General features: G+C 36.6%; 1 protein-coding gene across 2 annotated transcripts in view; it reads left to right on the top strand.

Moving 5' to 3' along the window:
• Positions 1 to 17,065, top strand: part of LOC143257037 (solute carrier family 4 member 11-like) — a 162,519-nt gene that overhangs the window by 71,974 nt on the left and 73,480 nt on the right. For both annotated transcript variants that reach the window (XM_076515130.1, XM_076515131.1), the window contains exon 2: positions 10,451 to 10,491. In XM_076515130.1, coding sequence (XP_076371245.1) covers positions 10,451 to 10,491 — 41 coding nt within the window. The remainder of the gene's footprint in view (positions 1 to 10,450; positions 10,492 to 17,065) is intronic.

A 17,065-nucleotide genomic window follows, 5' to 3' on the forward strand; every position in this document is an offset into this window, starting at 1 on the left:
TTTAGTAGGCATATAATTCTTTCCCTCTCTCGATCTTGCTCTCTGATGGCCAGGAAGTAGCCGATACTCTAGGTGAAAGCTTTTGCTGGGTATTTAATACTTTTGCTTGTTCCTTTCGAGCTGATTGTCTCTATGACTATAATCATCCCATTGGTGGAACTCAAATTGACTCATCAATTTGGCAGTACATCAGTTGGACCTGATGATATACACAATTAAATGCTGTGCCATATATCTCCTGCTTCTCTTGCTATTCTTCTGATTATTTTTAACTGGATCTTGCAGGAGAATGTTTTTCCTGATGCCTGGCACCAGACTATTGTCCTACCTTTCTCTAAGCCTGGGAAGGATCTCAAGAATCCTTCAAACTATATCCAATGCTTTGACAAGCTGTCTCTGTCAGACCTTAGAGAGGATGGTTAGTGCTCGTCTCATTTGGTTTTTTGAATCAAAAAACCTCCTCTTGCCCACCCAGTCTGGGTTCCGACGACAGCACTTCACCATGGACCACCTGATTCGACTTGAAACGTTCATCAGAGAAGTCTTTCTCGAACGACATCTTTTATCAGTATTTTTTGACACTGAGAAGTTCTATGATACAACATGGAGGTATGACATTTTGTGAGATCTCTATTTATATGAGTTACGTGGCCATTTGCCAATTTTTATTCGACATTTTTTTACTGGATAGGAAATTCCAAGTTCATGTGGGTTCGACACTTTCCCGTTTTTTCTACAGGAACTTGAAGTTCTTCAGGACTGTGTTTTGAAGGTCACACTTTTCAGTATAAAAATTAATGCCATCACTGAAGAACGGGCTCTATGTCGATGACTTTCACATTTCCTGTCAGTTGTTGAACATAAGGTGTATTGAGCAGCAGCTATAAACTGCCCTCAATCGTTTATTGAAGTGGATCACAGTAAACGATTTTACCTTCTCTCTCTCGCTAAAACCGTTTGTATGCACCTATGCCGCCAACGGGGTATTCACCATGATCCTGAACTCCGTATTGGTGAAGTTGTGCTACTTGCAGTCCCTGAGACAAAGTTCTTGGGGCTCATCTTTGATTGTAAGCTGACCTTTATACCACACATCAAGCAGCTACGGGTACAAGAGCACTGAACATCCTCCAAGTCCTCTCTACTACCACTTGGATAGCGGATCGACGTTCTATGCTAAAGATATATCGTGCTCTTATTCGATCGAAACTCGACTATGAATCACTGGTCTATGGCTCTACCAGACCCTCGGCTTTAACGATGCTGGATCCCATTCATCATCAAGGACTTTGGCTCTGCACTGGGGCTTTCTGCACCTCCTCAGTTCAGAGCATGTACACAGACTCATCTTCTTTGTACCTCCACCGTTTGCAACTGTCTTTACTATACGCTTCGAAACTTCGTTCCTTACCAAAACATCCATCAAGGGGTCGTGTTTTTCTTCCTCAGTGGGCCATACATTTTCAAAACAGACGAGTTGCCATTAGTCCTTTAGGCCTTTGTATCCAGGCACAGTTGGATGAATTGGGTCTCCTTGTATAACATTGCTGTATCCATTGGTCAGCCCATCCCGCCATGGTTTATTACAGTGCTCAAATGTGACCTTTCTTTAAGTCATCTGAGAAAAGCAGACACTTCCGATTGGAAATACTGTCTGTTATTTGCTGAACATCTTTCGAACCATCCTTCCATTCCCATTTCTATAGATGGTTCAAAATCAGGTGACTGTATTGGCTCAGCCATGATTTGTTGTAGTTCTGTGGTTGTGCACAAAATCCCCTCTAGAGCTTTTGTGTTCACTGCTGAACTGTTTGCATTTCTCTTGCCCTCGGATCACATAAAAGCTAAGCAGTACTATTTATACTGACTCGCTTTGTTTCCTACTGGCCCTGGAATCGCTTTGTTAGTTCACACCCTGTTCTCGCCGATATTCAAAACCGACTGGCTCATTTATCTTTAACATCTACTTTTATCCAGTTTTTGTGGAAACCAGGCTTCGTTGATATTCGCGGGAACGGGCTCGTTGACACCGCAGCTAAATCTATCTGCTCTGGCACTATCACCGCCGTGCTTGTTCCATACATGGACTATGGTCCTGTATTCAAGGCTCGGCTCAATGTCAGCTTGCAGTCGACTTGGAGTGAGCAACGTGAAAACAAGGTTTTTAAAGTAAAACCCTGTATCAGACTTTGGCTGTCTTGCTTCAGTAAGGATCGGAACGAGGAAATTGTTCTAAGTAGACTACACATTGGTCACAGCTTTTTTGACTCATCGTTTTCTTTTTTCTAGAACTTATGCACCAATGTGCAATCTGTGTAACACTCAGGTCACAATAAGCCACATTTTACTTTCTTGTCATTACGACTTTCAAAGACAGCACCATTTTAAACATGTTCTGTCTCAAGGTTTGTCCATACATAACGTTAGACAATGTCATTGGTGATGGTGACACTGTCCACCTTGGAAATGTTTTTAGTTTTTAAAAGCTATTAATCTTTTTAATTCTATTTAAATTTTTTAATTTATACATTAGACCTTTTAATGTAATTTCCTTTTAAGAATCAAAGTCAATCTAGTTCGATTTGAAATTATAAAATGGCCGTAACATCAAAATACTTGAAACCAGGACTGGAAAGGCCAACTTCAGGTGACTGACGGTGGTTTTTGTACTTACGTGTTAGTGTTCCTGGCGAGTTATGATAATTACAATTATGCTACAGAAAGTCCTTTACAACTTGTATTACTGTAGTTTTTCTCTTAAGACTGTAGACTAGATGTAAACATTGGTTTTATGCTATTTATGTTGTTTTTTATCTTTGTTTTGTTTTTACCTTAATTTCCTTTTATAAATTTTACTAAATTTACTATAATTTTAACTTTTTAGCGGATGTTTGACGCAGATAGCCTAGCTACTTTGTGCCATAAAACACTAAATCAACCAACCATTCCTTAGGTCCATATTTTTCTTCGGACCCCAAGATGCAGAACGATTATTTATTCACGCCCTCAGTTGCTGGAATATTGAAATCTTCTTCAAACGACAGAGACCTGTCCATTCAACCCAGGCCACGATCCATGGAGGTCGATAAACCTCTTTCTATTAAAGAGAATAAAGAAAAAAGATGTCGTGGAAAACAATAGGGCTCTCTTTCTAATTCTCTTTCACGTAAGTAAAAATTGCCACTTTTATAGTGGAACTGTCGAGGTTTGTGTTCTAATTTAGATGATATCAAGGTACTAGTTAATTCGTATGATCCTGTATCTTTCCTTACAAGAAACGCTTTGAAATCTGCCGATATAGCCACATTCGGCAATTCTCTTTATACTGCAATGACAGGTTGTGTAATAAACGAGTGCATGGAGGTGTGACACTGCTAGTTGACCAGCACATGCCCGTTCTATCTCGGCCACTCGACACACTCTTAGAGGCTGTAGCCATCCATGTTTCCTTGGGCCATACCTTCACATTTTGTTCTCTTTACCTGTCTCCTGGAGAAATCTGTGATCAATTGGACTTTGATGCTCTTAATGACCAGTTGCCGTCTCCCCTTTTAATCATAGGGGACTTCAAAGGACACAATCCTCTATGGGTAGGTGCTGATATTTATGGGAAGGGTCGCTCTATAGAGTATATGCTTTCGTTCAAATCACAAACATTCTCTCTTCAATACAGGTTTTTATACTTATTTTCATGTACTTAGTCAGTCCTTTACTGTTAATGATCTGCCTGTCTTCTCCCCTTCACGTTTTTCTCACTTTTCTTGGAGGGTTGACAGTGACCCATGGGGTAGTGATTATTTTCCTATTATTTTTAGAGAGACTGGCCGTGATCGATGCCACCCAACCTGTATGCTCCAGTATAAGATGAATCAGGCTAACTTGGGTCTCTTTCACTCCTCTCTCGGAACTCGATTCTGCCGTTGACTGTAAGCCATCGATAGACGACTGTGTGGCAGTAGTGATTAATTGTATTGTCCAGGCAGATGCTCAATCTATTCCTAAAATCGTGATACGTTTTCCATGGTAGAGTCCTGCCTGCTAAATGGCATGAAAGTCTTAAAAACGGGCCTGGAATACCTTTCGTAGATATCCCACAATTTCGAACCATATCACTTTTCAGTGGGCTCACGCACATGCTCAGCAGATAAGACATCAAAGCTAGAAGGAATCTCAGATTAAGTTCAGAACCAGCATTTCTTCTACCACAGTTCCAAAGTCATATGCGACAAAATTCGTAAGGTTAATGGGCATTATACTTCTGTCTCTCTTTTGATCTTACTTTCTGATGGCCAGTAAATTGCTGATACTCTTGGCGAAAGCTTTTGCCGGCTACCTAGCACTTCTGCTTCATCCTCCACCTTCTTAGCCATCAATACTCTGGCACAGGAATTGCCTCTTTCCTTTTAGACTGTCTGTCTCTTACACTATAATCGCCCCTTTACCCTGGTGGAACTCAAGCTTGTTCTTTATTGGTCTGTCAGTACATTAGTTAGACCTAATGATATACACTACGAGATGCTGTGTTATCTCTCTTCAGCTTCAATTGCTATTTTCTGGTTGTTTTTAACCGGATATGGCAGGGGAATGCTTTTCCTGATGTGTAGTGTTAGGCTATTGTTTTATCTTTCTCTAAGCCTTGGAAAGGATCCCAAGATTCCTTCAAACTACCGCCCAATTGCTTTGACGAGCTGTCTCTGCAAGGCCTTAGAGAGGATGGTTAATGCTCGTCTTGTTGGGTTTTTCAAATCAAACAAACTCCTCTTACTCACCCAGCATGGGTTCCGACAACAGCGCTCCACTGTAGACCACTTGATTTGACTTGAATGGTCAATCAGTGGAGCCTTTCTCAAGCGACAACATCTTGTGCCAGTATTCTTTGCCCTTTAGAAGGCTTACTGATACTACGTGGAGGCATTGTATTTTGCGAGACCGCTCATATGGGTTGAGTGGCCAGTTGCCATTTATATCTAAAAACATTTTAATGAGCCAGCAATTCCAAGTTTGTTTGGGATCCACGCTTTCCCTCAGGGTTGTGTTTTAGTGTCACGCTCTTCAGTATTAAGATTAGTGCCATCACTGGACAACTACCGTTGCAAACGGGCTCTATAATGACGACTTCCATATCTTGTGCCAGCTATCGAACATAAAATTTATTGAGCAGCAGCTACAGACTGCCCTCAATCGTATACTGAAGTGGACCACAGCAAACGATTTTACCTTTTCTGTCTCTAAAACTGTTTGCATTCACTTTTCTGCAAACGATGGGTATTTATCCCGATGCTGAACTCCGTGTCAGTGAAGTTGTGCTTCCCGTGGTCCCTGAAACAAAGTTCTTGGGGCTTATCTTGAATTGTAAGCTGACTTTTATACCACACCTCAAGCAACTACAAGTCAAGTGCACAAGGATACTGATTATTCTCCATGTCCTGTCTTCCACCTCTTTGGGAGTGGTTAGATCTTCTATGTTAAAGATCTATCGTGCTCTCTTTCGATCAAAACTTGACTATGGGTCTCTGGTTTATGGCTGTGTCAGGATCTCGGCCTTGAAGATGCTGGACCCTATTCTTAATCAGGGACTTTTCACACTTCTCCAGTTAAGAGTTGGTATATAGTCTCATGAACCTCTTCTACACCTCCGCCGTTTTCAAATCGTTTTACTATTTGCTCCAAAACTTCATTTCTTTCCACAGCATTCCATCTGAGATTTTTTCCTTCTTCAGCGGATCATGCTTTTTCAGAACAGACGATCTGTCACCGTTTCTTTTGGTTTTCCTATCCAGGCGCACCTGGATGCATTGTGTCTGCCCTTGGATGATATTGCTGTATCCACTGGTCAGCCCATCCTGCCATGGCTTATCACCATTCCCAAATGCGACCTTTCTTTGAGTCATCTGAGAAAAGCAGATACTCCTGATTGGAAGTACCGTCTTCTATTTGTTAAACATCTTTTGAACCATTATTCCAATCCCATTTATACAGATAGTTCAAAACCAGATCATTTTGTAGACTCTTCCATGGTTTGTTGTGTTTCGGTAGCTGTACTCAGAATCCCCTTTACAGTTTGTGTTCACTGCCGAATTGTACGCCATTTCTTTTATCCAGGATCAAATAGAAACTAAGTAGTATTCGAATTTTACTATTAATACCAACTTGCTTAGATCTCTAGTGACCCTAGATCGCTTCACGCTGGTTTTCATACTGTTCTCAACGATATTTAAAACCGACTGACACATTTCTCTTTAACATCTACTTGTATCAAGTTATTCTGAATATCGAGCCACGTTGATATTTGCAGGAAAGAGCTCGCTGACACCGCTGCTATGTCTGTCTGCTATCACTGCCATGCCTGTTCATACATGAACTATGGTCCTGTATGCAAGGCTCGGCTCTGCGCCAGTTGGCAGTTGACTTGGAATGAGCAGATTGATAACAAGGTTTCCCAGATTAAACCCTCACTTTGCCCATCTTGTTTCCATAAGGATCGGAAGGAGGAAGTTGCCTATCTAGACTATGCATTGGTCAGTTTTCTAACTCATCGTTTTCTTTTAAATGAAACTAATTCACCAATGTGTGGCCTGTATGACACTCAAGTCACAATAGTCCACATTTTACTGTCGTTACGTCTCTGGAAGACAGCACCATTTCAGACGTGTATTGTTCATAGGTTTATCCCTGTTCGCCATATAACGTTTTTAATTTTTTAAGGGCCATTGGCCTTTTTAATGCTATTTAAGTTTTTAATTCAAAAATTGGATTTTGTTTTTTAACATGATTCCTTTTGACGAGTTTTAATAATTTGACTTGATTTTTACTTTTTTCACAGGTTGTTTGTCTCACATAGCGTAGCTGCTTTGCACCATAAAACACCAACCAACCAGCGATAGAAGGAGTGCTTCAGCGGTTTATTAATTAACTGTAGATTTTACGGGAAATGTGTTTACGGTAACTTTATTCTAAATACGCTGACATGGGTCATAAATGAAGTTTCAAACTTTTACAAAGCTATTTCAAAAATATGGTATGTATTGTGTGTGTCTCTATGTGTAGAGCGGATAAATATTATACAATCTCAGAGTTCGTTAGACAACTCGATGTAATGTTCAACCATACTGTTGAACGTTACTTTTTCAAGCCAAGAAAACCACACCGTTTCCTTGGTAACGTTGGTTATTGATTCCATTGATCGCACATTCTACTGGTCGCCGTCTGCAGGACGTCGATATCCATAATTTAGATAGATGGTGGCAACAGTGGTCTGTATTTGTCATAATTTTCATGGATGGTGGTAATAGTGGCCTGTCTTTGCCGTAACGGATGGATGATGGAAACAGTGACCTGTTTTTGTCATCATTTGAATGGGTGATGATAATATTAGCCTGTTTTTTATATAAATTGGTAAGGTGGTGGCAACAGTGACCTGTTTTTGCAAAGACATGCGACACATCCATTTTGGATAAATTGTTTCTTCTGAATCGAAATCTTTGTTTAGTTATTACTCATAGTCAGAACAGTCGAGCAATAATTCCTGAAACGTACAAACAAATGAGGACATTTAAGCAGATAAATAATTAAATAATTTTGTATACCTAATAGAAATGGTAACTGTTTGTTTTTGAATTTCGTGCAAAGCTACACAAGAGCTATCTCCACTCCCTGTTCCTAATTTAGCAGTGTAAGACTAGAGGGGCTAGTCATATCACCCATCGCCAACTCTTGCATTATTCTTTTACCAACGAATTTTGGGATTGACCCTAACATTATAACACCCATACAGCTAAAAAGGGCGAAAGTGTTTGGTGTGACCGTTAGAATCCCCGACCCTCAGATTACGAGTCATACCAGACCAAAAATAGTAAATAAAGCAGATCGAAACAAGTGAGATTTTAATACGTTGTTACCAGGATTCCAAAATTAACAACTCAAACTTGAGAACGTTTTGCCTTTTTTCTTCAGGGGTAAGAACAGACATAAGTGTCAACTAATGCATAGCCCTCGAGTTTTGGAGCCTCTTGAAACTTGACCTTTTTCAGTTATTTGTTGTACATTTTGTTCCATCATGACTGGTACAGTACTAACTGGATAGTTTGACTAATGACTTACTCAAAACATTCCTATATAACGAACAAAGAAACGTGCTCAGAATACTTTAATCAATGTCTCGGTTTGTCTATTTTCAAAATAACTTTTTTTCGTTTTACTTTAAGTTACAATGTCTGTCTGACCATGGCGTTAGTCGTTTTATAACATGATGATACAAGCAAAAAAGAAAAGGACAAAAAACCCTAATTGAATACTAAACTTGATGAGTAAAATGCCGTGAAAAATAAACAAGGATGGGATTTTTTAAGCCGATTAATCTTTTTTTCAGAAAGAATTAAGGGTGGGATTTCTTAAGCCGATTAATCTTTTTTCAACACTGGTTAAAGGTGGGATTTCTTAAGCCGATTTAGCTTTGTCCTGAAAATTTCATATTGGTGTTTTTCATGTGATTACGGGGTGATGTGTATGAAAGGTTTTTCTTCAGTCAATCAAGTAAGTAGCAAATCTGGCATCATACAGTTGCCATTGTCATTTCCTGGTCAACTCCGAAGAGCAAAGAAGCAGGATAGATGTCACAGACTTAGGGGAATAAATATCTTTATGAAATATTACAATTAACTGTTTTATGAGACTTATGGGCGTTCAAAATCATTAGGTAAGTTTGCTAAATATTGTAAGTCTATTACTTATGAATATTCACAATAAAATGATATATTCCTACGAAATATCAAATTTAATTTTTATGCACCTGTAGATATTAAGCGTAGCAAAATGATTTAGAAACTTAATTTATAAAAACGCGTTTCACAGAAGCTTTTGCGCATGTTTTAACGTTTGAATGTACATAATAATAATGCTTTTCAAAGCTGCCGCTAGATAGCACAAGATTCTTCGTTCACCTTTTGCTATCAGTACTGCAGTGGAATCGATTCTTTGGAAGCTGCGACAGAACTGCTGTATTATATCTGACGATATTTTGGTACTAACAGAGAAATCAAAATTTCTAGCTTGTTGTAATAAACTTCTATCATTGAAATAATCTCTCGTGCCTCATGATACTTCGGGAACAACACATTATCTTATTGTTTGTTTGTTTGAAGTTAAGCATAATTGGCTACCTGTGCTCTGCCTGCAACGGGTATCGAATCTTATTTCTAGCTTTGTTAGTCAGCGTAGCTTATCGAATAAAGTATGTAATGATTGGATAAATCACGCGACTCGATCTACAATCAGAACTATTAATAAATTTCTGTTGAAAGTGAAAACTGGCGACACTATAGCTCAAGATGCCATCATTTTCTCGCGTGCTACCTACTGTTAGTAGAACTGAGAATTTTCTTTTGGAAAAAGTTATTTGACATATTGCACTTGAGAAGTACTTCTTGTTCGTATTACTTTAGGCGTTTTAATTTTATTTCTATTCAACTAATTAAATGTTTGCGTTAAACATTATATACAGTTTTATACTTTTTTTTTTTTCATCACCTATTTTCTCTTATAGATTGTATCATATAGTAACCGCTAACCCTATTGGTTGCAGCTCACAACCTCTTCTATGAAGAATCTCAAACAAACAAGTTAAAGTATGATATTAAAGAATAGTACTAAAACTGACGTAAAATATTACACTGGGTAACCTAGTACATCAGAAAATAACTTTCCGGAGAAAACGGAATGTGAAACTTTACTGAATGTCGTCGGTTTTTACATTAATCATGTACATTTTTTTTAATGTAAATTTCCCTTTTCAAAATAATAATGTAGACAGTTTAAGTAAAAAGTACAGAGAATTTTCAACTTTTCTATCGAATGTGATGATTACATATAGGGTAAATGTGAATTGTTTTTAAGCATGATTTATTAGTAGCTTAGAGAAGTGGAAAAACCACTTGATACGTCATAAAGGGTTTTTTACCTTGGAAAGTAATGGGAGTGAAATTAACTGTACACGAAGTGAAAGAATTAGCTAAAACAGTGGATGGTTTCATGTTAACTTTATGTAGAAGGCAGATAATATTTAAAGCATAGTTTAGTTCACAACGAGATTAAATATCTACCAAAAACATAACTTTAAGAAGTATATTACATTAACAATTTAGTTTAGAACACAAAGGTTATATATTTAATGAACGTCGTGATTTAATATGAAGTATTATATCAGACCTGACTTCATAGCTGGTCTCAGGTGATGTAGTAGACCTGGGAAGTAATAGAGAATTACAAAATGTTAGTATGGCTACAATAGAAATTAACCATGAGCGACATTAAAGTTAAAAATAGTTTATGAAATGAAACATTTTCCTGGAAGTTTAGAATAATAATACTACGTCATTATTTAACCCGGGTCAATGTTTTGACTCGATGTGCTGACTTACCTTTCTTAACTGTTTTGATTTTCTTTTCTTTACAGAAGATGGAGACGAAGTGACACTAATGTATGCCAAGTATGAGGTGAGCTGTTTCTTATATTTCTGGCTCTTAACCTTGGGATTTCAGGTAAACTGTTGAAAAAAAATGAACTATAGCGGGTCGTAATCATGGGATTAATATGCTAATTCCATATACAACATTACATTATTATTACTTAAATTACAGAATAAAGGTACAGTAAAGCAGAAGTTACGTTTCGAATTTCATGCCTAATAAGACATTCTAAATCAGGACTTATAACTCGTCTCTTAGGTTTCTTTCAAATCATTAAATCGAGCTTTAAAAAATTCAGCTCTAATACAGGAAACATTTACACATTACGTTGGAACAGCTATCAACTCAAATCTGATCTAATACATTTCACTAACTCAGGACCTAGTGTTCGTCTCTCAGGTCTAATACAGGAAACTTAACCCAACTGAGTATAGTTATCAACTAAGGTTTGATTCAAGACACCACATTAGACCAATGGCTATTAATTATATTTAATCCCTGAAGTATTACACTAAAGATGAGATTAATAAAGGACTCAGACTAAATTAGGCTAGCTGTGACTCATAGGTTTATTAGGTTTCATCTCCTAATTTTTGAATGAAACAATTCTCAATGGATGACATACTAATAATTCTTTTGCATAACTTTAACCCTTTCTAAAAGTTAAATACTTTAATGACGGAAACTTCTCGCAATTCAAAATGTAATCAAGATCAGGATTAACTAAATCTTTTTAAAATGTAATTTGTTAAGGCGTTAACATATTCAATATTTTGACACACATTTTCAAAATAATAGAAACATACACAATCTGTTTTTCATTGTCAGGTTGTACGAGATTTATTCTACTTTTCACGATATCCACACATACATGTACAATAATAGGCTGTAATACACTGCTGGCCGAAATCTTAAGGCCAGTGAACATAAAGAAAAAATATGCATTTTGCGTTGTTAGACTTAACCACTTATTTGAGTAGAGCTTCGAAAGATGAAAATAAGAAAAGGAAAAATAAAACTCAAAAACTTTTTCTAGCATTTAATAGGGAAAATGTGAATACTACGAAATTAACTTAAATACTAGCTGGTCAAAAGTTTAAAACCATACTGAAACGAAGCGTTAATCGGTAAACACGTAACGAAATTTAGTCATTTGAGTTCAAGCATTAGCGTTGTAAACATCTTCCACTGACATCTCCTGTGTTACGTTGGGTAAAAACATGGCAGGGGCTAAAAAGTTGACAGAGTTTGAACGTGGCAGAATTGTCGAGCTGCAAAAGCAAGGTCGCTCTCAAGGTGCCATCGCTGGTGAGATTGGGCGTAGTAAAACTGCTGTTGCAAATTACTTAAAAGACCCTGAGGGATACTGAACGAAAATTTAAGGCGGTCGGCCCAAGACAATTTCGCCGGCGTTGAGTAGGAGGATTCGACAGGTTGTCCGGCAAGACACCAGCCGATCATCGAACCAGGTTAAGGCCTTACAGACGGAGAATGCAGCTCAAGAACAATAAGACGGCATCTAAGAGAGAAAGGCTTTAAAAACGGTAAACGTCTTCAAAGGCCACGCCTCCTTCCACACCACGAAACAACTCGGTTAAACTTTGCTGAGAAGCACCAAACATGGGACGTAGAAAAGTGGACAAAGGTTTTGTTTTCTGAGAAAAAAGTTAACGTGGATGGTCCAGATGGCTTCCAACGTCAGGGGCACGATAAGGATATCCCACCGGAGACATTTTCTACACGACAAAGTGGAGGAGGTTCCATCATGGTCTGGGGTGCTTTCTACTTCCATGGAACAATGGTGCTTCAGGTTATACAGGGGCATCAAACAGAAGCTGGCTACATTGGCATGTTGGAGAGAGCATCCTCATTGACTGTAGGCCTTCGCTTGTGTGGAAATGACTGGATCTTTCAGCAGGACAATTCTGCAATCCACAATGGCCGCAGGACAAAGGACTTTTCATGGCGAATAACGTGATTCTTTTGGGCCATCCAGCGTGTTCGCCCGAACTAAATCCCATTGAAAATATTTGGGGGTGGATGGCAAGGAAAGTCTATAGAAATGGACGTCAATTCCAAACAGTGCATGATCTTCGTGAAGCCATCTTCACCACTTAGAATAACATTCCAACCAGCCTTCTGCAAACGCTTATATCGACCATGCCAAAGCGAATGTTTGCAGTTATTCGCAATGACGGTCGTGCAACTCACTGTTGTTGGGCATTTCCTACCCTGTTTAGGACTTCTTTTGGTATGGTCATAAACTTTTGACCAGCTAGTATTTAGGCTACTTTTATAGTGTTCACATTTTTTTTATTAAATGCTAAAAGGTTTTTTTTATTTTCCCTTTTCTTATTTTCATCTTTCGAAGTTCTACTCAAATAAGTGGTTAAGTTAAGTCTAACATCGCAAAATCCATATTTTTTCTTTGTTCATTGGCCTTAAGATTTTAGCCAGCAGTGTACATAATCTTGAATAATAATTATAAATTGGTCTGAGAAAATGAATGAAGGAAGGAAGAGGTTGGATTCGACATTTTTAAATTGGCATATTCGTTTTATTATGTATAAAAAATAAATTAATATTTGAAAATATTTTATCAGTATCACTAGTTCAGTTAAACATTAAAAGATGTTAAAATGGTTATGATAAAATATTACAAGATGTTAGTATGCCTATACAAAGTTAGTATATGATAAGCTGCGTTATTTTGCTGGAAATATGCCCGTGCAACCCAATAAACAATGAATGAACAATAGAATTTTCATTTTTTTAAACACACTGATCGCCTTTAAGAAATAGATCACGTAGACACTTTTCCTTTTACAAGAATGATTAGTATACATTACTAATCTGTGATAGTTTAGCTCCTAATTGAATTGCTTTTAAAGCACGCTTGAAATACCAATTAACGTTTCAATTTCGCCACATTCCAAGAAAATGGGTTTCTATATGAAGCAAACAAATACTTGCTCGACTTATTATTAATTAACATACAGAGTCCGGAAAACACGTGATTAATTTTAGTCAACCATGGCTTTTGAAAGTAAAATAACCCAACAATAATATTTTCAAAGTGAACATTTTATAATTGGAAATTCAAAATAGTGCTTATAGTTATGATATTGGTTACGTTTATCAGCCATATTTTGAAATATTCCTTGAAATGAATGCTCTAAAAATCCAAAGTGATCTTACTATTAAGGTAGATATTCTTTAAAAGGAAAAAAAATACTTCTAGATAAAGACAACCAGGAGATTAGAGTAAAATACAGTTCGTAGTTTATCAGGTTAGGGGCAGGATCTAACTAATTAATGCCCACGTTTAGTGGATCCAAGTGTCCCTTCCCCACCCTACAGAAAAAACACGACAACAGCAAACAAACCTACTACAGCAATTAAATAATAGTTCTTAAAGGCCAAAAGTATGTAAAAGAGAAATATTTTAAAGCATTATAAACACTGTATCATTCTACATTTTAGTGAGGTATTTAAAAATAATTACACCTTTTTTCTAAGATGAAAACAAAACAAGTTGAATCTTTTTCTACTGTCTGTCTCTACTTTAGAAAATGTCAGAATCCAATTAACAAATGGATTGAATTACATAAGCTAAAACGATGCATACTATCGAAAAGACATTGCCACACATGAATATATGTTACTATATAGGAAATAAATTTTACCACACAGGACGATATGTTACTACGTAGAACTATACTTAATAAAACCTAATTAAGATAATTAGCGTTTCATTACAAGTTCAGAGCCATTTACTACTAAAAGCAACAAACACACAAAAGCTGCGAGTTTTTTCTTTCTTTACAGTATAAATAATCGGTGAGTATACACGTAAATAGTAGTTCTTGTACGTAGTTGTCGATTAAGTATACTAGGGATCAGTCGGTTACTATACACGGAAACAGTAGAGTTCTTGTATGTAGGCGTTTATTAAATACACTAGGGACTATACTCCAGATTTATTCTGTAGTTTAAACACTGTCTTTCTTCTAACACATATAATGATTTCATAGTCGCAGCTAACATATTTTCCCATGAAATCATGTATCTCCTACTTTCCACGAACATAGAAAAAAATTAAACTTTTTGGAAGATGTTTTGAATAATTTATTACTGGATATATGTATCAGAATGTTTTCTTTAATGTGTGTTATGTGGTAATTTTAACAGCAGAATATACCTGTCTTTTACTGAAACATTTATTTCCAGTACCAATTAAACACTTGTTAAAATCTAACTTTCTAGTCAGATATACTGACCAATATTTACCATATGTGATGTTACATAATAATATATTTTGGAAGGACACTTATACTTATCTAATTCTTTCCACAGTGTGCAAAACTATTAGCTTCTTAAGTTGTACCTGATATTTCACTAAAAGATATATTAATAAAATATCTATATTTATAACAATCTGTTTATTTTTCTTTCGTCTTTCTCACTTCACAACTTCGTCTAAATATCCCTCGTATTTTTCTATCGCTTCATTGTTTGAAGAACTTTGTATAGTTTTCTCTTGTTTTTTCCCGTCATTTCACTGTTTACTTGTTCAAAATAGTCTACATATATCTCGGTTGCGACTGGTCGTCAGTATTTAGAGTATAAATTCTGTTGCTCTGATAACTAATATTTGTAATTTGTGTACTTCACTGTAAATCAAACATGCTACGAACGTTAAAAAGAGAAGATATTCAATCAATCATGAGTTAACATCTGGCACCTTGTATTCTTTGAATTTTGCGCTCAGTTAAGAGAACGTTATTTGTGCTAGCCATAGCTAATTTTCAAATGTTATATTAGATGGAAGGCAGCTAGTAAACGCTATCCGTTGTTAAATCTTAGGCCACTCTAGTCAGATCGAATACTTTGATCCGCTATCTATGAAGATGTACTTGGTCCATACTTATAATAGAGTTGTGTTTTGTTTTTATTCAACACAAAGCTGCACAACAGACTATCTGTTCTGTGTCCACCACGAGTATCGAGATCCGGTTCTTTTATCGTTGTTAATTATACAGAGTTCATAACGTAAGCGGCTCCTCTATACTGTAATACTTTTTGATTTATGTTTAGTCTGTCGACTGTTGAACGGAACAAATTAACGTTTGCCAGTGTATAAAAACAAAACAAAACCAGTATAATTTTAAACGGCCACAAGCGATCTCCATATAAAGAACCACATTATTTGTCAACCACCATTGTCAAGGGAGATTTCTACATAGCAAGTATTCTACGAATTCTTCAAGCTTGTTACACTGGTATTAAACACTTTGAAATTGCAGTAGAGAACTATTGAGTGTTAGAAACCCCTCTTTTTTTTTTCTTTTGCACAAAATGAAAACAAAATCGATGCACAAATTCACACGTTAAAACTTATCTCAGAACAAAGCGTAAGTGAAAGTACCGCGAAAACAAAATTGGTCATTTTACCATGAATGCAATTTTAGATCTTTCGGCTGCGTAATTACGTACTTGTACTTATCCAACAGGCTTTTAAAGTAGAATGGTCTCTTGATAAGAGTTTGCTAGCACTAAAACCCTGTTTGTGACGTCATGATGTATAACTACTTATTTTAAACATGCACCAGAGAAATTGATCTTAATATCCTACGAAAGGGATGCATCTTCATCGCTGACTCATCAAGTTTCCTTCTAATGGTGTATCTCATCACTAAGACACTCCCTCTATTGGCGTGCCTCATCACTAAGGCACTGTGAATGTACCAGATAAGAAAACATGCAGACGAGATAATTAGAAATTTTGATAACAAAGGCAGCGCTTGATATTTTAATATAGCCACCTTGAAATTGGACAATACGGTGTTTCGTTTAGTGCAATGTGTTTCAGAACTGATATCGCGCTGGATTAACGCTCAAATACTAAACTCAGCACCATCGTGTATCTGTTATGAGCTAAAACTAACACTTAAGACGCTGAGCTTACGTGTTCAAATACGTGTATACTAATAACTTAAAGGATTATGTAATCCCAGTGTTATACATTTTGTAAGCAATGAGAAAAGAATAAATAATTAAAATATAAATTTCAAATTGCACCTACCTGCAGAAAAAAGTTACATTAGGCTTTTGTTTGTTACCATGTTCTAACACAACAGTTTTATTCAGATATAATTACCTTTTAAGCAACAGAATTACTCGATGTGTTAGCGGTAAATTTACGAATTTACAGTAATAAAAAAAATCCTGGGTTTGTTTCCCCGGGATATCCTATTGTGTAAATTTGAGCTGAAACAACTAAAGGTAACTTTGAAAATAAATTGAATTATCAGAAGCGCCCTCTGTAAAGACATCGCTCTTGTTCTTGCATAGTGAACGACATTTTGAAGGTGAATGTCACAGTATGAAATACTTAGTGTTAGGGTATAATAATAAAAATTAAATTCTTTCACCGTATTAAGTATGGGATGCTTTAATAAGGAAGTTTAAAAATAACATTAGAAATATTCTCACGTTATCATATTTTTAATATATTTTTTTCAAATATCGAGAATGAGAGTTTGTTTTCAGAAAGCTATACATGGGCTTATTTGTAGTGTGTCCACTACCGTTATGGAAA

Source organism: Tachypleus tridentatus, chromosome 7 (genome assembly GCF_004210375.1).
Source record: "Tachypleus tridentatus isolate NWPU-2018 chromosome 7, ASM421037v1, whole genome shotgun sequence".
Taxonomy (NCBI): Eukaryota; Metazoa; Arthropoda; class Merostomata; order Xiphosura; family Limulidae; genus Tachypleus; species Tachypleus tridentatus.